At 41.2% G+C, this 23,071-nt stretch overlaps 2 protein-coding genes across 6 annotated transcripts in view; one reads left to right on the forward strand and one right to left on the reverse strand.

Annotated features, from left to right (window-relative positions):
• Positions 1–6,835, reverse strand: part of vps54 (VPS54 subunit of GARP complex) — a 41,024-nt gene extending 34,189 nt beyond the window's left edge. For all 5 annotated transcript variants that reach the window (XR_009768769.1, XR_009768768.1, XR_009768767.1 and 2 more), the window contains exons 1-2: positions 6,675–6,835; positions 2,914–3,085 (exon numbers count right to left, since the gene is read on the reverse strand). Coding sequence is in view for 2 of the 5 variants with exons in the window: in XM_061679457.1 (XP_061535441.1) it covers positions 2,914–3,067 (154 nt within the window). In the remaining 3 variants the exon portion in view is untranslated. The remainder of the gene's footprint in view (positions 1–2,913; positions 3,086–6,674) is intronic.
• Positions 6,836–10,674: 3,839 nt separating this feature from the next.
• LOC133403703 (uncharacterized) lies at positions 10,675–22,098 on the forward strand. The gene is made up of 5 exons (XM_061678852.1): positions 10,675–10,809; positions 11,534–11,707; positions 14,560–15,342; positions 16,128–16,188; positions 21,668–22,098. Exons 2-5 carry the CDS (start codon positions 11,545–11,547, stop codon positions 21,732–21,734), a joined length of 1,074 nt encoding a protein of 357 aa, XP_061534836.1. The 5' UTR covers positions 10,675–10,809; positions 11,534–11,544; the 3' UTR covers positions 21,735–22,098.
• The last annotated feature ends 973 nt before the right edge of the window (positions 22,099–23,071 follow it).

Raw genomic sequence — 23,071 nt, forward strand, 5'->3', positions numbered from 1 at the left:
GGCATTACCAGTGCGAGCAAATGTCAACGACACCTTAACGCAACATTGATGGGAAGAAACGACAAGTGTCATTGTCCTCACAACTCAAGTGTTATTTGACTACACTGAGTGTCGTCATTTGTTTACACTGGTGATAGATTCAAGTCATTTGGTTACACTGGTGGTGCGTTCAACTGGAGTCATATTTTGTTGACATTAAGGCTATGCAGGAATTGATGGCGACTCGAATTGACACACCAGTCCACCGAAAAAAACTAATGCCGAATCAGAATTTTCGGAGTCGAATCACAACAAATGAAAGAATAATGCTGCCACACCAGTTACTTAAAAAAAATATATATTTCACGATGTTTAGCCTGTTTACGGCCGACACCATTTTGACTTTTACTTACTATATTTCTATATTGCACTGTAGCTCCACCGAGATATCCATATAAAATTTGCTACAAATGGGGGGGGGGGGGGGGGGGGGGGAAATCTCCACGGAAGGAGGTGTCCATGAGTCCAGCTACGAAGAGTTGCACAGATATTAATGGAAGCGCCACACTCAAAGCTGGAAAGGAGCCACTGCTTGAGGGGGACGGTGACTGCGACAGAATGAATGGGAGAAAGTTAATCCAACACAGTGTGAAAGATGAAGTAGCAGCAGCTTGGTCCAAGGCATCAAGGATTTATGGCAATAACAGGCGGAAAACAGAAGACCCAGGCTTCTACCTTTTAGCAAAGGTATGGTGAGGGAGCCTGGTTAAAGTAAGTCATTTTAACTAAAAAGAAAAACTTTTCTGTAGTGAGATGACTGGTGCCAGTAGTGTGCTGGACAGATGGAAAGAATACTTTGAGGAGTTGATGAATGAGGAAAATGAGAGAATGAAGAGGCAAGTGTGGTGGACCAGGAAGTGGCAATGATTAGTAAGGGGGAAGTTAGAAAGGCATTAAAGAGGATGAAAAATGGAAAGGCAGTTGGGTCCTGATGATATTCCTGTGGAGGTATGGAAGCATCTAGGAGAGGTGGCTGTGGAGTTTTTGACCAGCTTGTTCAACAGAATTCTAGCAGGTGAGAAGATGCCTGAGGAATTGAGGAAAAGTGTGCTGGTGCCAATTTTTAAGAACAAGGGTGATGTGCAGAGCTGTGGGAACTACAGAGGAATAAAGTTGATGAGCCACACAATGAAGTTATAGGAAAGAGTAGTGGAGGCTAGACTCAGGAATGAGAAATGAGTATTTGCGAGCAACAGTATGGTTTCATGCCCAGAAAGAGTAACACAAATGCATTATTTGCCTTGAGGATGTTGATGGAAAAGTACAGAGAAGGTCAACATGAGCTACATTGTGTCTTTGTGGATCTAGAGAAAGCCTATGACAGAGTATCAAAAGAGGAACTGTGGTACTGCATGCGGAGGTCTGGAGTGGCAGAAGTATGTTAGAATAGTACAGGACATGTAGGAGGTCAGCAGAACTGAACTGAACAGAATTGAGGTCTGCTATAAGTGTGACAGAGGAATTTAAGGTGGAGGTGGGACTGCATCAGGGATCGGCCCTGAGCCCCTTCCGGTTTGCAGTGGTGATGGGATAGGCTGACAGACGAGTTTAGACTTGAATCCCGGTGGACCATGATGTTTGCAGATGACATTGTGATCTGCAGTGAAAGCAGGGTGCAGCTGGAGGAATAGTTAGAAAGGTGGAGGGATTGCACTAGAAAGGAGAGGAATGAAGATTAGCCGAAGTAAAACAGAATATATGTGCATGAATGAGGTGGGGGGTGAGGCTACAGGGAGAAGTGATGGCAAGGGTGGAGGACTTCAAATACTTGGGGTCAACAGTCCAGAGCAATGGTAGGTGTGGTAAGGAAGTGAAGAAACTGGTCCAAGCAGGTTGGAACGGCTGGAGGAAGGTGTCAGCTGTGTTATGCGACAGAATAGTCTCTGCTAGGATGAAGGGCAAACTTTATAAGACAGGGATGAGGCCAGCCATGATGTACGGATTAGAGACAGTGGCAATGAAGAGACAACAAGAAGCTGGAGGTGGCAGAAATAATAATGTTAAGGTTCGCTCTAGGAGTGACCAGGTTGGATAAAATTCGAAATGAGCTCATCAGAGGGACGGCCAAGGTTAGATGTTATGGAGACAAAGTTAGAGAGAGCAGACTTTGATGGTTTGGACATGTCCAGAAGAGAGATAGTGAGTATATTGGTAGAACGATGATGACGATGGAGGCAAGAGAGCTAGAGGAAGACTAAAAAGGTTGATGGATGTCGTGACGAAAGACATGAGGGCATCTGGTGTTGGAGAGGAGGATGCAGTAGATAGGCTTACGGGGAAAAGGATGACACGTTGTGGTGACCCCTAACGGGACAAGTTGAAAGGAAAAGAAGAAGATGACGCAGCAGCTAAAACGCGTCACCCCAAACATGCCAGTGTCATCTCTTTCCAGTACAATGGATAATTTTCAAAGAATCAAACTGAATTTTTCATTCATTGGACTATTATTTCAGAATAGTACAAGTAATAACGATTAGTTTCTGATTCATTAGTTTAAGTCATTAGTTGTTGTCAATACGAATAGCGAATCAGGGTTTAGAGGTTGAGTCCGAGCCCTAGTTTACACTCGAAACGTTTCAATGTCCTCATTCGCTTATAGTGGTAATGCGCTCAAGTGTCATCATTTGTTTACACTAGGGATGCGTTCAAGTATCGTTGTCATTTGCTTACACTTGTGATGTGTTCAAATGTCAGTCATTGCGACATCATTATTGCTTCACACCAATGATGCGTTGAAATATCATCATTTGCTTGCACTTGTTATGCGTTCAACTGTCGTCATTTGCTTACACTTGTGATGCGTTCAAGTGTCGTCGTTTGCTCAACACTGTTGATGCATGCATATGTGGCCATTTGTGCGTGGGCAGTCCTCACCAGTGGGCTCTTTGGGGCACACGTCAGGTAGCGAGCGGGCAGTAAGGCGCCGGGAGGAGGAGGGGGAAGGGGACGGGGGATCCCGCTCCTTTCGGAAGATCCCGTCTCGGCCAGCAGGCCGAGGCACCGGGGAGGAGATGGGCCGAGCCGCCATGACATCGGGACAAGCTAGCTGGATGGAGACAACACGGAATGCACCTTAAAGACGTGTCACGTTAATTTCGACTGGTGATGCGTTCAAGTGTTCTTGTCATCATTTGTTTACAAGGCTGATGCGTATTAGAGTCATCTGTTGTTCACACTGGGCTACTTTTGAATACGGGATAGTTTTTTGGTCTGATGCAATCTATAGTACTACCTTGACTTACAGTGGTGTTTCAGTCATAACTAAAAACAATCGCAAATCATCTTTTCCCATTTAAAATAATGTAAATTTCATTAATCTGTTCCAGTCCCCCCAAAACAATTCCAACAAAAATCTTTGCCATGTATTTTAACAAAACAGCACTCTGTACTTTGATTTTATTGTACTGTACTTTCTAAAAACAAACAGTAATGACATGGTTAAATACAATGTAAAGAATTTAACAATTTTGCCACATTTTATTCTTCAATTCAATGGATATTGTGCTGCTCCTTCTGGTATGTACACCTAGGCCACCTGGGGGCAGCATAATACAGACATATATATATGGGGATGGTTACAACTAAGCTCAGTGAGCTGCAGTAATACTGGCTGTTCTATGCAGAACACACAGAAAATATGCCTGTGAGTATTGTTATATGGTCTGTCCACGTGTCGATATACAGTTTATAACATTGCAGCACTGATGCTCTTTAGATACAGTGGGTACGGAAAGTATTCAGACGCCCTTAAATTTTTCACTCCTTGTTATATTGCAGCCATTTGCTAAAATAATTTTTTTTTTTTCCCACAGGAATGTACACAGCACCCCATATTGACAGACAAAAAACAGAATTGATGAGTTTTTTGCAGATTTATTAAAAAAGAAAAACTGAAATATCACACAGCCATAAATATTCAGACCTTTTGCCAGTATTTAGTAGAAGTATTTAGTAGAAGCACCCTTTTGTGCTAATACAGCCATGAGTCTTTTTGGGAATGATGCAACAGGTTTTTCAAACCTGGATTTGGGGATCATCTGCCATTCCTCCTTTCAGATCCTCTCCAGTTCTGTCAGGCTTGATGGTGAAGGTTGGTGGCAGCCATTTTCAGGTCTCTCCAGAGATGCTCAATTGGGTTTAAGTCGGGGCTCTGGCTGGGCCATTCAAAAACAGTCACGGAGTTGTTCTGAAGCCACTCCTTCGGTATTTTAGCTGCGTGCTTCGGGTCATTGTCTTTTTTGAAGGTGAACCTTCTGCCCACTCTGAGGTACTGAGCACTCTGGAGAAGGTTTTTGTCCAGGATATCCCTGTACTTGGCCACTTTCATCTTTCCTTCGATTGCAACCGGTCATCCTGTCCCTGCAGCTGAAAAACAGCATGATGCTGCCACCACCATGCTTCACTCTTGGGACTTTATTGGACAGGTGATGAGCAGTGCCTGGTTTTCTCCACACATGCCCTTAGAATTACGGCCAACAATTTCTCTCATAGTCTCATCAGACCAGAGAATCTTATTTCTCACCATCTTGGAGTCCTTTTTTTTTAGCAAACTCCATGCAGGCTTTCATGTGTCTTGCACTGAGGAGGAGAGGCTTCCGTCAGGCCACTCCACCATAAAACCCCGACTGGTGGAGGGCTGCAGTGATGGCTGACTTTCTAGAACTTTCTCCCATCTCCCGACTGCATCTCTGGAGCTCAGCTACAGTGATCTTTGGGTTCTTCTTTACATCTCTCACCAAGGCTCTTCTCCCCCGATTGCTCAGTTTGGCCGGAGAGCCAGCTCTAGGAAGGATTCTTGTCCTATCCTATATCGTCCTGTCCTTCGTTAACAGGGTGTGGCACTATGGCCCCATACAACACTCAAATCTAATGTGTCATTGTACTAGGCATATAATGATTTACTTTCCTCATCTTTCTTACACCTTAAGTCCTGTCTTTTGTTGTCTTCTCTTACTGTATTTTTTACTTATCTTTTCACTCTCTCTCCCTTTTGTTTTTTCTGTCATTCCCCTTTAAAACTGTTCCGTTTGGCGGAATTTTCAATAAAAATTCATCAGACTACAAAGAACCACAGTGACAGCGTAAAAACACCACTGTGGCACAGTAAAACTGTCCCGGCATAAAAGGGATACGGATCCTACTTTCTGCTTGACCTAACAGCTGAACAGGACAAAAAAAAAAAAAAAAAAAAATCATGTCATCAGCCCGTAGTTCCGAAGCAAGTCCACAAACCTGTTTTCTGGTTTGGTCACGTGACGTGCCATATGGCCCACAGGGACACTTAAGTCAAGGTAGTACTGTACTTGTGACATGTCTAATGACAATAAATTTAAATCTAATCTAATCTAAAGAGTAATGGTACTTTTAAGGTGCGCTCATGTGACTTGTCCTTTGGCTACACACACACACACACTTGAGATCACGCCACCATCTGAATAGAAGCTGAATAAAAAGCTGACGAAAAAAAACAGACACAAAACATACATTCATTCAAATAAAATGTGAATTAAAAAATATTAAATTCAATAGTATTAAATTAGCAACGTGACAAGTGGCCACAATCTTTGTGGAATTTTCTCAAAAACATCAAATGAGCATCATAAATGCCTCCAAAATCCTCCATACCAAATACATTTGTGAAAAAAAACAATTGATTCCTAAAGTACATGACCTGTCGTACTGCTCATCTCACCAATAATGTTTCATTTGCGCTACTTGGACTTTAAGGGCAAGTGACATCCATTTGGAGAACCCCTTGGAATGGAATGGAATCGAAACAGTTGAGGAGGTATGTTGAGAAATAGTCCATTTATAGTGCTTTACTCTAATTTGAAGGCCTTTATTGACCAGATCTACAGGCGATATCACAATTAAACGTTCCCAGAAAAGGCATTTTTCAGACAACAACGTCAATATCTCCAGAACCCAGCATCCAATTTTCAAAATTCTGGGTGCCTTGTACTCACGTTGAAGTGGCCATTCCAACCAGACTTGTCATTTTTAGGAATATTGTTACATTGCTACACTTAGCTTAATTAGTTTTGGTCTCATTTGTCTGAGAAACAAACCAGGGAGTTGCACACAAATAGAAACCAGTATAAATATTGTGATCACTGTTCTTTGTGGCACACAATCTAATTAATTCGCTTCAATCTCATATATTATTATTATTATTATTATTATTATTGACATGCGACGAAAGCTAGCATTACAAACGTCCACTTTGGAGAGTTTGTGTGTTTAAGGCTGACTTGTCAATCAGGACGAGCAGCTGTGACAGAGGCTCGTAGCTTTAGCATTAGCTTTAGCAACGGAGCTCGCTCTAGCTCGCAACCCGCAGCAGCCAACACTTGTTACCAAGGAACGTAGTTCCGAGCTAACGTCACAAGCTCGGAGTTTGTATTAACACAAACACGAGCAGCACAGACGGTTTACTTCAAATGACACCGCGTTGTTCTCAGGCGCCGAAGCTAATCCTAAAGCTAATTGTCAGCCGAGAAGCGGAGGTTCCACGTCAACCGAAGCTCGCAGGTTAGCCGCTGTGCTAAGCTGACATCCAATGAGCGAGTCAGCAAGACGCACAATCAACCAAACATAAAAACAAACACACTGCGACTGACTGCTACCTTGCGTACCTGTCGTCGGAGGCGGGACAGCAGCCGTCTTCGTCGTCGTTTCCTTTGCCGCTGCTCACCATTACACACACATGCGAGGAACCACCGAAGACACTAGCGGCTACTAGCACAGGCGCTACCCCGACCATCGCGCACTGCCGTACGGGCAGCAGCGCTTTTCTCCTGACTGGGGATCTGCTGGGCGCTTTGCTGCCGGCTGCTGGACAAGCGTGCAACTACATCGGTCACTTTTCTGCAAACTGCTGTAATTACAAGACAGTACTGTGCAGTGAACCCCCGCCCATTCGCGGATTCAACACAGGCTAACTCCGTCTTTCCCAACCTTTATTGAGTCAGGGCTCATATTTTGCATTCCAAAATATCTCACGGCACACCACCAAATAGAAATATTACAAAAAATATAGACTTTAAAACAGAGGTGGCCCGTGCTTTTGTACCGGGGTCTTTAGTGTGGATGTACCCAATTTAAGCCACCTCATAATACCATCACTATCACATCACATTTATAGAAACCATCAAAACGAAACTACCACATACATCATCTGGATCTGTTCAGAAGTTATAACATAACAAAACATACAAAATTAAAATAAAATACTATACATCATACTCACCAGAGATACCACTTATTAAATTTATTAATGTGTGCAAATCACTACAGACATGATCTGCCAACCAATCGGAGGACTGAAAAATGCTGAACGGGATTGGTTAAAGAAACTGTTCCATTGCTAATATAGTTTTTACTTGCATGGACCAGCACAACTGTTTGTGAAGGTCCTGGGAAGATTAGATTGACCTGGCAACACATAGAGGCTGAAATCAGATTGGACAAAAAAAAATCAAAAAAAAATCCATATACACATATTGTGCAGCCAAGAGAAACTAATAGACCGTTGGAAATAAATGGATTACAATTTCATGGAGCAAATATTATAATTTAGGTCAGCATGCCTAAGGTCCGGCCCGCGGGCCAAATCCGGCCTGTGTCCAAATTTCCTCCGGCCCATCGCATCATGTCATAAAATGTGGCCCGCCAGCACAGTTTCCCACAGTAAACAATACACACATACAAAAAAAAGTAATTTTATATTTTACCAAACAGTGGCAGTAGACCTGTGGCCGCACTCTTGTCGCGTAACCCCTGTGTGAACTTTTACCCCTGTGGTATTTTTTCAGCCAAATTTCTAAAATGGCAACTGAAACTAAAACGAGGAACGTTGACAACAAGGGCCACCGTTTCCAGGACAAGTGGAAATCGGAGTATTTTTTCACTGTCATACAAAACAACTGTGTCTGCCTAATTTGCCAAGAGACTGTGGCTGTTTTCAAAGAATTCAATATTAAGAGGCACTACCAGATGAAACATGCTAACTACGACAAGATAACGAAAAACTGAAGCAACCGGAAGCTGTTTTGATAGCACAGCAGCGTTTTTGAGCACGTGACTCAAATGAAAATTCTACAAAGGCGCGCTACGAGTCTCAGTGAATTAATTTTTTTGTAATGATCTAACCACAGTTTTGTCAAATTTCTGTCATCTGATTTGACTATAGTATAGTCAAATCAGATGACATAATAATATAGTCAGTATACTATTCTTTGTCAAAATGCACTGGGATGTGAAAACAAAATCAATAAATACATGTTTCTAAAAAAATTCTGTCAACTTTCATAAAAGAGTTCATTTGTATTTAATTTATCATTATTTTCACCTTTAACTATCTTGGTAATGCAATTGAAAACAGATTCTCATTTGCAATATCGACCTAGCTGCAGACAACAATGGTAATGGTTCGAGGAATGTCCGGCCGAATGGCGCGGCCCCCATACATTTTCATCTGGGCAAATCTGGCCCTCTTTGCAAAAAGTTGATTTAGATTGTAAGGCTTTCACCACAGTGTTGAAGTAATGATGATTATTCTGTTGGATGAATGGCATTATGTAAATAAACAAATTCACGTTATATTACATCGCTGATATAGCTTGGTCAGCAAAGATACATTATTTGCAGTAAATAAATTACACACCTCGCTCACGACACACTAACACTATTCCCATGAAAACGTTCCAAATCCCCAGAATTTTGCAACCGTAATAATAATGAGGACATGAAATTATTCTTTTGGCTTGATTCACATGAGAATGGGCCACGCTTGATTCCAAATGCTTCGTTTTTGCATGTAATCCTACACAAAGTGTTGTCAAGGGACGCAAACTGAGACTACGTGTCAGATTGCTGCTCTTGTCACCGGGTCAAGTTTCTCTCCTGCACCATTTGGACCTTGCACAGACCACGGGACCAAAGTGCAAGACAAGAAGTAAGCGGAAATTATCCTGTCTTTGTTCCAGGTGAGTTTCATTTTTCCCGAATATGCTCTTATGTTACAGAGAAGGAGGAGGTTATATTTTCATCAATGTTGATTTATGTTATCAGGATTACACAAAACTACTAATACTGTTTTTAAAAAAACTAAAAACAAAAACCTAAATACAATATCTACATAATTATCATATCAGATACTATTGAGCGTCCTTTGAATATACAAACCATGTTTGTTATGACTCAACTTAAAACTAAACCAATTTCCAAAAAACAGAGTGTGTTAATCAATATTATCGTTGTTGGGCCTTCTAGTTTATTAAAATGACCCTTTCAACAACATTATCAAGACTTACATATAGAAAAAAAAAATGTAGTGTCCATGTTTGATTGACAGCTGTTAAAAGAGCGTGTTTCAGTGTGTGATTAGAAGAGAACTTTTTTTTAAATCAGAAACTTGCAACAAAAAAAATTGAATAAACCAGGAAATGATGTCGAACAAGGAAGTCCACATCTTTCTTGTAGTTTCAGTTTCACTAAAATCATTATTTTGATATTTTTTATTTCCTGAGTATGATCATAATGCGTACAAATGTGTAAATCCAGTGTTTAAGTGCAGCGTTGAAATGAGAATTTAAAATCAGGTGTTTAAAATCAGTTTAATTTGGTTGTTAAATTGTGTGAGTAATTGCGGAAATGTAGCTGGTTACAATGACAAGTTACCCTGTTGAAAATGTACTGGAAGAGTAACTATTTCAATTACTTTCTCAAAGTGTTATAACTAATAAAAATGTGACTACATTTTAATTACTTTTCCTAATTTTAAATGAATCCATCAACAGGACCCTTTGATGTTTCCTCTAAAAAAAAAAGTGGACTATCAGCATAGATCATTATTTTGGAATTAACCACATAATTGTTCATTACACAAATAATAAACTGATAACACAACATGTTAAAATGTAAATATATAATAAAATGTGTGTTTGTTGCATTATATGTGTACAGCATGTGGAAAAGCACCATTTCATACCATGTTTACCTAATTACAAATGTGCACAATTTGACAATATTGTGTCAAACCAGATAAGTGAATGTTCATTAAAAAGTTCAAAAATCATAAAGATGAAACTGTTCAAAAGTCAATGTTGACAAACGAATAGATTTCTTTTCGGCTCGGGAAGGGTGATGAAGGGATGATGAAAGTGAAAGTGATTTAAAAAAAAAAGTGACGAAGTCAGGATGAAATGTAATTAAAATTGTAATAGTGGAAATTTCTAAAAGCAACTACAATTTATCTGCATGTTTTCTCCCAGTATTGTAATGGATTACACTGACAAACTTGTAATACATTTACATAATCTCGTTACATGTACAACGTAGTTAGTTACTCCCCAACACTCTACTGTACTGTATGTGTGAAGGTGAGACTAGAAGTAGATCAACAGGATCAACAAGCATTGTCGAGACCATTGTTTTTTCATACTGTGGCTACCTGGAATGATGACATCACGAGGACAATCTTGAAAAACGGGTCTTAGTATTTTTGGCCCCTCTTGCTGGCACACTCATTGCAAATGTCCTGCCCTTTCACCCGCTGTTATGGACACTGAAAGACATTATCTGATTGTATTTATTTATTTATTTATTTTTTTAGCCTGGCTTTTATTTCCTGAAGCTGTGCAGGAAACAGCAAGAATGTTGACGATAGGAGTGCAGAACAGGTTGGTCCACAGCGGACAGACGCAATACATCATTATAAACCTTCGTTTCCAAGCGCACGCATTCACAAAAGAAACTCGCGGTTGGCAGGTAAGCTTCTTTTTACTTTCCACCTCTACATTAGCTATATGCTATCATATATTGTTACGATAGCATGATGCTTTGGTAATGTAAGTCAAGGGTATCGAATCTTTTTCCTTCGACTGCCACAAATAAAAAAATTAAGGGTCACTTTGACATTCTTCAACTTTTGATTCATTAAACATGTTAAAACTAGCCGGCAAGGTGGACGACTGGTTAGGACATCTGCCTCACAGTTCTGGGGACCGGGGTTCAAATCCCCGCCTGTGTGGAGTTTGCATGTTCTCCCCGTGGCTCGGTGGGATTTCTCCGGGCACTCCGGTTTTCCTCCCACATCCCAATAACATGTGTGGTAGGTTGATTGAAGACTCTAAATTGCCCATAGGTGTGAATGTGAGTGCGAATGGTTGGTTGTCTCGATGTCCCCTACGATTGGGTGGCGACCAGTTCAGGGTGTACCCCGCCTCTCGCCCGAAGATAGCTGGGATAGCCTCCAGCACGCCCGCGACCCTAGTGAGGATAAGTGGTATGGATAGACTATAATGTGGGCAATGTTATTTTTAGTACTTTAGTACGCTGCAAAATATGGGCCAGACTTTCGACACACACTGATATATACAATTCATACATGTTTGATATCTCCTGTACTCATCAATTTTGAAGACTGTCATTGGAGGTGTGATGGAATAATGTGCAAAAGGTTGACATACAAACTGTATGTGTGTGCTGACAGAAGGCGGCGACATGAAGCTGAGATCTTTGCTGCTGTTCCCATTGTTGTTGCTGCTGCTGGCGTTTCAGTGCAATGGCCGTACAGTGTCCAGATGTGAGCTGCGAGACAAGCTAAGGGAGAAAATCACACTGTCAGAACGCACACAAAACCTCACAGACATCGCCTTGACCTTGAGTGAGTAACACCAATATCACCTACAACACAGGTATCAAACTGGTGGCCCAGGGGCCAGATCTGGCCCGCCACATCATTTTATATGACCCGCGAAAGCAAATCAAAATCGCTAATTGTGTTCTGGTGTAATACTATTGAGATATTTGCAAGCATTTCTTTGTTACCAATCCCCCTTTGAAAAGAAATGTAATAGTTGAAAACCATGTTTTTATAGGCTTCTGATTTCAAAAATGGTAATTCATCAATGTGTTGTGTATACTGTAATTACAGTATATGGGGAAATCTTTCATTTATATGGGTCCACAGTCGTGCGGGCCGCCAAGGGAAGTCATAACTGCGATGCGGCCCGTGACAAAAATGAGTTTGACACCCCTGACCTACAACAACCTAAGCCTTATATGATACACGACCATCCCATAGTGATTCCTAGTGTCATATACTGTAGATGTTTACTGTCACGTGACTACATCCGGATACTGGTCAACACCGGCGGCATACTGGATAACTGGAGCCTTCACATTGCAACCACAAATACGGCTTAAGAGTGACAAATAATAAATATTTTGGAAGTTATCGTAGGGGGTTAGATCGTTTGTCAGGAAAGCGGTATGATGGTAATGTGACGTCATACAACTTCCGCTTTTGAAGACAGTCGGCGTATAGGTTGGGTGAACACGAGTAATCAACAGGAAAGCTGCGGTACCGCAAACCGAGCGACTTGGTCGAACCCGATGGAACTGTCGCGCAGTGTGGCCCGTAGGTGTGACTGTGAGTGGGAAGCCTGCTGTACACCGCCCGGTTTTGTTGGAACATAGCAGTGAGTTGAACCTCACTTCACCATCTCTTCTAAACTTAATTTTTGGTTAAGCCTGCTGCACACTGCGCCATGCACTCAAACCTGATTGGACCGAACCATCGCTTAAACATAAGTGTTGCCGATCGACGTACCCCCGCACATGAGCAATTGTATATCTGGACACCCATACTCACTCAGGGTGTCCTGCTAGGCGTTTGATGCTGTATATTATGTATATATATACCAGTATATTGTAATTGATCACATTTCTTAGCCTATATAAAGATAGATTTATTGTTATGGAAGAAGCGGGTCGCTAAAGACAGATGCTGTATGTGAGAATAAATGCGAAAGTGTGGATATTTTAAACGCGTCTCACTGACTCAATACATTTTAATGTATCCAGCCTGTACGTACCGTCCACAGGCACATTATACACTATGAATACAGTTAAGTATTGATGTAATACTCAATATTTGATGCTTTATATACTAATTAGACAACATGAGGTGGCATGGCCGGCTCGCAAACCCGGAAATTTATTTTCATTGTGAGTGAAAGCTTCTGTGCCTTTAGATTGGCTGTCTATTGCGACACTGGTCACCCAAAACCATTAGACTCATCGGCCACTCATGGAAACTCAGTTGCCAAACCCCACACACTGCAAGGGGGAGTGTTATATTCATCACCAAGCGCTGAACGACAACTACACATTGTAAATCCATATGTCAGCCATTAGTCAACAGGGGGGGGGGGGTGTTCGCCCATATAAAAAAACACCCCTGCTTCAACGAAACGTTTCCTGTAGTTGAATATCAGACGTGCACAACACTCAGAATTAACGTTGAACCATTCCTCTTTGCAAAACTGTTGTAGTTCACCAAGATTGCTAGGCTGTCTGGTGTGAGTGGCTCTCTTGAGGTCATGCCACAGCATTTCAATCAGGTTGAGGTCAGGAGTTTGACTGGGCCACTCCAAATCACGTATTTTGTTCTTCTGAAGCATTTGTGTTGTTGATTTGTTTCTGTGTTTTGACTCATTGTCCTATTGCAACACCCATCCTATTTTGAGTTTCAACTGTTGGACAGAGCTATCCAGGCCCTGAGGTAGCAAAGCACGCCCATACCATGATGTTCCCTCCACAATGTTTCACAGTTGGGATAAGGTTTTGATTTTGGTGTGCTGTGCCATTTTTCCACGACATATGGCATTGTTTATTCCTCTCAAACAATTCAACTTTGGTTTCATCTGTCCATATAATATTTTAATAATAATAATAATCACCTGTGTGGCATTTGCATGCTCTCCCCGTGCCTGCGTGGGTGTTCTCCGGGTACTCTGGTTTCCTCTCACACCCCAAAAACATGCATTGTAGGTTAATTGAAGACTCTAAATTGCCTGTAGGTGTGAATGTCAGTGCGAATGGTTGTTTGTTTATATGTGGCCTGCGATTGGCTGGCGACCAGTTCAGGGTGTGCCCCACCACTCGCCCAGAGTCAGCTGGGATATTCTCCAGCACACCCGCGACCCTAGTGAGGATAAGCGGTATGGAAGTGGATGAATGAATAATAATAATAAAGCAAACTACTTATATAGCGCTTTTCAAGGCACTCAAAGACGCTTTAAAATTGCACACATTAGTCATTAAATACACAGTCACACTCTTGTGGTGGTTAGCTACTTGTGTAGCCACAACTGGGCAGTCTGACGGAAGCGTGGCTGCCATTCTGCACCAACAACCATCCAACCACATTCATTCATAGGCAATGTGGGTTGAGTGTCTTGTCCCAGCTTTAAGCCACATCTCAAATCTTGGGTCATTGATTGGACTCCAGGTTGGTTCAAACTGTCTACACTGTCCGATTGGGTGGCAACCAGTTAATGGTTCACCAGTACCCCGTCTCTCACCCAAAGTCAACTGGGATCGACTCCAGAATACCTGTGGCCCAAGTGAGAATAATCAGTACACACAATGGATGGATGTGGAAGGACTTCAGAATTCACATCATATTTAGCTTTTAATAGTAACTATGTACTTTATTTGCTCTTGTCGCAGTTGTGTGCCAGCTGGAAAAGATCTCCCAGCTGAAGACTAGCACGGTCAACATCTTAGGCCAACGTGACACCACCACCACTCCTCCTACCACCACTACCACCACCACCACGATCCCCACTACCAACACCACCTCCACAGCACCCACCAACCAAACCAACTTAAGCAACCAAACACTCAACTCTGATCCCACTGTGCCACCTGCCTTAACCAACACCACCACAACCAACACCACCACTCCCTCCACGACACCGGCCAATCAAACCAACGTAAGCAACCAAACACTCAACTCTGATCCCGCCCTACCACCAGGCTTAACCAATGCGACCTCAGACCTCAACCAAACCCTCAGTGGGGTCAATAACACAAGCAGCGACGGCGGCCAAGACCAGGACCAGGAAGAAGAACCTTTAGGTGAGGATGACGAAGAGGAAGAAGAACCGTTAGCTGAGGATGAAGAACCGTTCAGCGAGGTGATTGGAGATACTTACGATGAAGAGGGCGAATACCTTTATGTGGACCAGGAAAGCACTGTCGACTTCCACATGGAGGACTGGAGGAGGCTGATGGAGCTTCTGAACGAGGAAGAGAACGAGTTTGATGAAGAACAGCTGATGATAGCTGACGACAAGCTTAGCGGCGACAATGACGGCTTTGGCAGCGGCAGCGAGATGTTTCAGATGAATTGGTCGCTAGGATACCATGGCATCTTCCAGCTCACGGACAGCTACTTCTGCCAGTCGTCTGCCCGATGGAGCCAGAATGTCTGCAACAGCACCTGCGGCGGTAAGTGCCTCCATGGTGGAAAATAAATACAATCATAATGGCTAAATACTGACATTGACTGACCAGAACTGCATGTACAGCCAACTCATCGAACCAGCACCACATGTAGAACAAAGTCAACAACCCAGAACTACATGATGAACAAATTACATTACCTAAAACACATAAATGCTACTCAATGGCCCAGAAATACATGTAGCACAAACTCAAAGACTAAGAACCACATGCATGGCCCACTCAGGGACCCAGAAGCAAATATAGAACCTGATCAATGTAACAGAATTGCATGTAGAACCAAATCGGGGACCTAGAACCATAGGTAAAACCAACTCCACAACCTGGAACCAAACACACAGAACCAACTCGGTCTACCAGAATTGTATGTAAAACCAAATCAATAGCCAAGAACCACACAAAAAAACAACACGAGGAGCTAGAACCATAGGCAGACCAAACTCATTGACCCAGAACAACATGTTAAACACTAAGACCATCTTCCTGGGATAAAAGAAAACAATGGTAGTCAGATAGCGCATAGTCCATGTTTGGTGAAAATAGTGGTGCATGACTTTCACATGTATAAAAGAGAAGCTCAGAGAACTATTGTACTGTGTTCGCTGTTTTATTGTACGGTTGTTGTACATTCTTGAAGAAATTAGAATCATCTTTGAGCTTATTCAGGTCTCCTAGATTTGATTTAAGTAATTTAACTCAAACACTTCCCTAGTGTGCTCACTCGCTACCTTTTCCATTAGTTTAACTCCTCCCCCTTCTTTCCGCCATAGCGTTCAGCGATGATGACATCACAGACGACTTGGATTGCTTCGTTGACAGTCTTTACTGGCTGTAAGTCGCATCACACATCTTTAACGGACTAACTTTAACTTTGACACTAGACAAGTCATTCTCAACTGGTGGGTAGGGACCCAAAAAGTCTGCGGAGGGAGGTAATCACGTGTGCAAATTGTATATTACATGTGTGTGTGTGTGTGTGTGTGTGTGTGTGTATATATCATCATCATCGGCCATTTTCTATCCACTGCAGGATTAAGGCCTCTTCTTCACATTTCCAACTACTACAGCAGTTTGCAATTTGTTGCCAGTGTATTCTAGGACATAGTCGTCCATTTTGACATCTTTTTGTGGACAGTAACGATTGGAAATTACCTTTGTTTTGTTTTTGTTCATTTTGAGACCTGAGCGACGGCTTTCTAAGTCTAATTCCTAAATACGACGCAGTAGTTTTTCAGCATCGTAGGAGAATAAAATGATGTCGTCTGCAAAACGAAGATGGCTCAAATAAGCACCATTAATGTTTAGTGCTTTCTCCCAATTGATATAATACCGTATATACATGTGTGTGTATATATATATATATATATATATATATATATATATATTTGCGCACTGCATAGCTGGCTGGTGGTGTTTGATGTTCAGCTCACCATCTGCCCGTGTCTTTAAAAAGACAATCCATCCCTTTTTTTATTTATTATTATTTATTTACTTAGTTTTTGGCGGCACGGTGGCTGACTGGTTAAAGCGTCAGCCTCAAAGTTCTGAGGACCCGGGTTCAGTCCCCCACATCCCAAAAACATGTGTGGTAGGTTAATTGAAGACTCTAAATTGCCCATAGGTGTGAATGTGAGTGCAAATGGTTGTTTGTTTATGTGTGCCCCGCGATTGGCTGACAACCGGTTCAGGGTGTAACCCGCCTCCTGCCCGAAGATAGCTGGGATAGTTTCCAGCACTCCCGTGACTCTTGTGAGGATAAGCGGCTCAGAAAAGGGTTGGATGGAGAAACACTCTAAGATATCTCCTTAGAGCCTCTTTAAGCAAAAAAACTGAAGGAGAAAAAGTCACACAAATTTTGAATTTGCAAGTATTTTCACAAGTGCCCCAAAAAGGTAATCTATTAAATTTGGGTACCTTAAGCATTTTTTAGTTACGTGTTCATTTGTATATTATTGTTATTCAAACGGTCCAGTTCATATGATTTGTGCATGGGTGGTTACGTCACAGTGGCTGGAGGAACGAAGCTAGCGATGCAGATGATGGAATATTGTGTCTGTGCAGGATTATATTTTTTGGGCTGTGTGCTTTAATGACAAGTGAGTAGCAAGACGCAAGTACTCAGTGTTTTACACAACGTTAAGTAGTGAAAGTTGCCGTGTAGCAATCATTAAGTTAGCAGCCTAATAATGAGAATGAATAATGTTTATTTTTTAAAATTCTGTCACATGAGGCCCCCTTAAGCCCCCTCATGTATGCATTCCTAGAACTGGCCCTCCAACAGCACCAACAACAATACTCACAGGCATATTTTCTCTCTGCGATGTGGAAACAACCAATATTTGTCATGAACGGAACAGAGGACCTGTCCTCTGTACCCAAAATGCACGACTCCAATACAAATGGACAGTTTCACAAAAGAGAGGTTTAATAAACAAGCAGAGGTCGGTACAAAGGCAGGCAATCCGAAAAGGCAACAGTATCCAAAAAACGTGAGGCAAAGAGGCAAGGTCAATAATCGGAACAGGGTCTAGTCTTACTAGGAGTCGGTGATGTGGAAACAAGGAATGCTGGAACGTGACAACAAAGTACAACGAACTGGCAACCAGAAAGAATGAGACACGAGGTTAAATACAAGGGGTAATTAGGGTAAACGAGGCACAGGTGCGGAAGATGCTCTCAGGAGCAGGTGTGTACGAGACAGAGGGAAAACAACAACCGGAACACACACCCATGACAATATTAATGCATCTTTGTTGGCGACCTTTTCTGCCTCATCTTCTTCCTGTCTTCCAGTAGAGCTCAGTGATGCCCAGAAGATTTTGGCATAATTTGGTACTGCACTGAGGCGTGCAACTCAAAATTTGGACTTACCTTAATACTGTAAAAATTTAAAAAAAATTAAAATAAATCACTGTACTTTATCTCGGGCAGGCATGCCCAAAGTCCGGCCCGCGGACCAAATCCAGCCCGTGTCCAAATTTCCTCCGGCCCGAAGCATCATGTCATAAAATCAATAATATGTGGCCCGCCAGCACAGTTTACCACAGTAAACAATACAGACATACAGAAAAAAACGCCATTTTATATTTCACCAGAGGGTGGCAGTAGACCTGTGGCCGCACTCTCGTTGTGTGACCCCTTCGTGAACTTTTACCCCTGTGGTATGTTTTGAGCCCATTTCTAAAATGGCAACTGAAACTAAAAAGAGGAAAGTTGACAACGAGGGCCGCAGTGTCCAGGACAAGTGTATTTATTCACTGACATGCGAAACAACTGTGTCTGCCTAATTTGCCAAGAGGCTGTGGCTGTTTTCAAAGAATTTAATTACCAGACGAAACATGTTAACTACGACAAGCTACCGGCGAACAAACGCGCTGAAAAACTGAAGCCACTGGAAGCTGTTTTGATAGCACAGCAGCGCTTTTTCACAAGAGCCCGTGATTCAAATGAAAATTCTACAAAGGCGAGCTACGAGTCTCAGTGAATTGATTTTTTGTGATGATCAAACCACAGTTTTTGTCAAATTTCTGTCATCGTATTTGACTATACTATAGTCAAATCAGATGACTATATTATACATTATAATAATAGTATAATCACTATACTAGCTGCATAGCCACTATACTATTCTTTGTCAAAATGCACTGGGATGTGATTTGTTAAAACAAAATCAATAAATACATGTTTCAAAAAATTTCAGTCAACTTTTATAAAATAGTTAATTTGTATTTAATTTATTATTATTTTAACCTTTAACTATCCTGGTAATGCAATTGAAAACAGATTCTCACTTGCAATATCGACCTAGCTGCAGACAGCAAAGTGATGTAGTTAAATATTTACATGTTAATTTACAATGTTAATGGTTCGAGGAATGTCAGGGCGAATGGTCGGCCCCCATACATTTTCATCTGACCAAATCTGGCCCTCTTTGCAAAAAGTTTGGACACCCCTGATCTAGGGGAATGAATGATGAACCACAATATAGAGGGGGTTTATTGTGTTATTTGCACAGTCTAGGGATTGCTATGATATGCTGTGATGAATGAAGTCCTCCCGTGGAACAATTGAAGGATAGTAATAAAAAAATTAAAAAGGGTTTGTCATAATTTCCCCTTTTAATTAGGCACTCACTGATGATACATGTTGCCGCCCAAGAAAAGAAAAAAAGCCAGTCTACATGTAATGTCTATTTTACACTCCTGGTGGAAGTATTGCATCTCGCATTGAACGTTGCGCAACATGAGAGAGCATGCTGAACTTGTCTTACCGAACTTTGAGACACCACAAAACCAACTTGATTCCAAACGCTTGCTCATTTGCATACATGGTAACAAAAGGGGCATAATGGATGGTATAGTTACACAAGAGTGATTGATTGTGTGCCACACAACGGCTCCATCCGAGGGAGATGCTAAGCTAAATGTTGTCTTTGCATGTGAAAAGCTTTAAAAAAAAAAAAAAAAAATGTTATGAAACGTTTGGAATATAAACTAATAAAAGACATAAGGTGGAGCATATTGGAAATTCCCAACTACTTTCAGACAAATTGCACCATCATCATCATCACCATCACCACACACTCCCTCAAGTGTGCAACCACTTGGTTGGACGGGAATTTACACTGGTTGGATTAGTACATAAAAAATGACTACATGCATTACAGTCTATACAAGAACATCTGACATTTGTTTGATTACATACACTACTAGATGGTTTTACCTGTGACACGGAAATGATCTCACATTTTTAACATTACATTCAAGATGATTTCTCATGTTTGATTACATACAAGATGGTTAAACATTTGTTAGCGCGAGAGGTGCAATTGATTAATCAGCAACTAATCGATTATCAAATTTACAGGTGTTACACTTTTGCAAACTTGTCCTACAGGTTTCATCCGATTGACTTCAAACTTGGTCAGTACCATCTCAACACCTGGGACATTAAAAGTTATCGAAAGCTTTTTTTCTTTCATACTATATGACAGTGGTGGCTCTTCAACTGTAGCTTTTCGGATGTCGCCACAAAACAGGACATGGTTGCAGGTCATCAAAACCATATTTGCGCTACGTTGCACTTACGCCTACGAAAATTCCTAAAGCTTAATTACAACCCATAGTCCAAACTCAACAGGAAGTGACTTATTACATTTTCAATCTATGGCTGTGCATGGGTCATACTTTTGCACTTGTCCTCCAGCAGAGGTGTCCAAACTACGGCCTGGGAGGCATTTGGGGGCCATCCTCCATTTTTGTGTGGTCCGCTTTTATTCAGTGTCATTTATTTTCAACATCGTGCAGCCGTTGTGTGTGTGTGCGTGTGTGTGTGTGTGTGTGTGTGTACCAATAACTGACACATATTGCCGTAGAACGAGAAACTATGACTTTTAAATTCTCCTTCCCGTGGTCAAAGTTGCAAGTCTTCAAATCAATGGGTTCAAGTCCATTCGAAGTCACGAGTCATTCCTGTTCTAGTGTAAGTCGAGTTGCAAGTATTGTCAAGTCGAGTCTAAAGTCATAAAATTCATGACTCAAGTCCACGCCATTGGCTGGCGACCAGTTCAGGGTGTACCCCGCCTCTCGCCCAAAGATAGCTGGCATAGGTTCCAGCACACCCGCGACCCTGCTGAGGATAAAGAGGTACAGACAATGGATGGATGGAGGATTTCGTGTGTGATATGATTACATGTTGGATTGCATACGTGATTATTTTAGGTGTGTAATTATAGACAAGCTGATTTCCCATGTGCTTGATTATGTACAAGATTCAAGATTTGTTAAGTTTCATGCAGAATGACTTCATGCGTTTGATTACATTCTTGCACAATAAGATTTAACAAGGTTGATTTCATACTGAATAATTACACACATTTGATTATATACAAGATAGTTTCAGGTACTTGATTACATGCGCGTTGATTTCACAAGTGTTTGAAGATGATTTCATGTCTGTTAGATTACATACAAGAACATTTTACGTTTGATTGTGTTCTAGATGATTTCATATTTTATTACATCCAAGATGATTTCATGTGTTTAAAGGTAATTCCACATCTGTTATGTACAAAACGAATTCACGTTTGATTGTGTTCTAGATCATTTCAGGTCTTTTGTTATGATCAAGGCGATTTCATGTGTTTAAAGATGTTTTCACACCTGTTAGACAGGAATGATTTAATGAATTCAGACGCTATTTGATTACACACGAGATGATTACATTTTAGATTTGATTTGACATGCAAAGAAGCTAATTTCACACCTGTTATTTGCTGTTGCTAATCCGTTTGCTCATTTCAACCTTCCAGGTACGTGCTGAGGACGGTGGGATATCAGTGCTACGAAACCACCGACTTCTTTGGACAGTGCAACTGAGTTGTCATGTACTACTCTGTTGCCTTCCGTGGTAATTACAATGTACACCCAATACAACCGTTTCCTTTCCAAAGATAATATTTTTTTATTTTGAGTGACACTGTCGGAGAGGCATTCAACTAAAGTCAATTAACATTCCAATTATTGCTGGGAATTTCTCAGTGACAGCATAATTCAAGAGTGAGCGATATTATCTTTATAAAAGCACAACATGTGGTGGTAGTGGTGTGTGTGTATTTTGAGCCACTTTTGATTGGATGACGCGTGTGACATCATTAATGACAGTGTCATGACAAAGCAACTCTTGTAAACTTGTTTAATTCATCAGAATGAATCAATAAAGGCAGACAGGTTCTCAACATCACTATTGGCAACATTCTTTGGGAATTTCAGGTTTCGTGTGAAAATAGGAAATGAGGAAAAAAAGATGTTAGCAAGAATGTAAAGAACACACCTTGCTGGAGAATGCTTTTGTTGTGCGCATCGAATTAAAACATTTTTCCTTTACCAGCCCTTAGCATCGGTATGTTTAATATAATAAGATGATTGAATAAGCTGAGCAGGAAATGAATTAGAGTTTGTGATTGGATGTTAAAAACAACTCTGAGGAACTTGTTAGATCAGAGGTGTCAAACTATATTTCAGGGGCTACAAACACCCTAATTTGATGTCAAGTGGGAATCATGGCATACGTCATGTAAATGACAATCCGTTGGTGTTATTCCCTTTGTTTTACTGCAAAACAATACAAGTACAAGAGGAAAAGCTTGACTGAACTATCCTTGTACAAGTAGAAATAGACAAATATGGGCCGATACCGATGATAAGTAGTCAAGGAAGTCGATAACCGATATTTGGAGTTGATATTAATTTGCTATGAAAGGGAAAATATTGGCATCAACATTTTGAAAAATTCAAACTCCAAGACTTTGTTTAAATGCCTTTAAGCATATGTTTATTAAACAGCTTTTCAGATTTTCAACATGTTAAAGTTTTTTTTTTTTTTTTCAATCTTGGACAACAGACATCTTTGTTTCAAAATTCTCAGAGCAGGGAAATCCAAGACTCAGCAGCATGTCTTATAAAGTTAACTGAAAATGTGAATGAATGAGTGAATGACTAAACAAACAAACAAATAAATAAATCAATAGTTTCCTGAAGTTTAGCCAGTTTTAAATTGATCTCTTATCTGCTGTTGGATTATTATTATTATTTTGACGCAGAGGCCAATATGAATCAAAATGCTCAATATAGGCACCAATAATCGGCCCGGCTGAGAATCGGCTTATCCCTAGTACATAACATGAAGAACAACCTCGGATCGTTTAAGAACAAGG

This window comes from Phycodurus eques, chromosome 6, assembly GCF_024500275.1.
Source record: "Phycodurus eques isolate BA_2022a chromosome 6, UOR_Pequ_1.1, whole genome shotgun sequence".
Classification (NCBI taxonomy): Eukaryota; Metazoa; Chordata; class Actinopteri; order Syngnathiformes; family Syngnathidae; genus Phycodurus; species Phycodurus eques.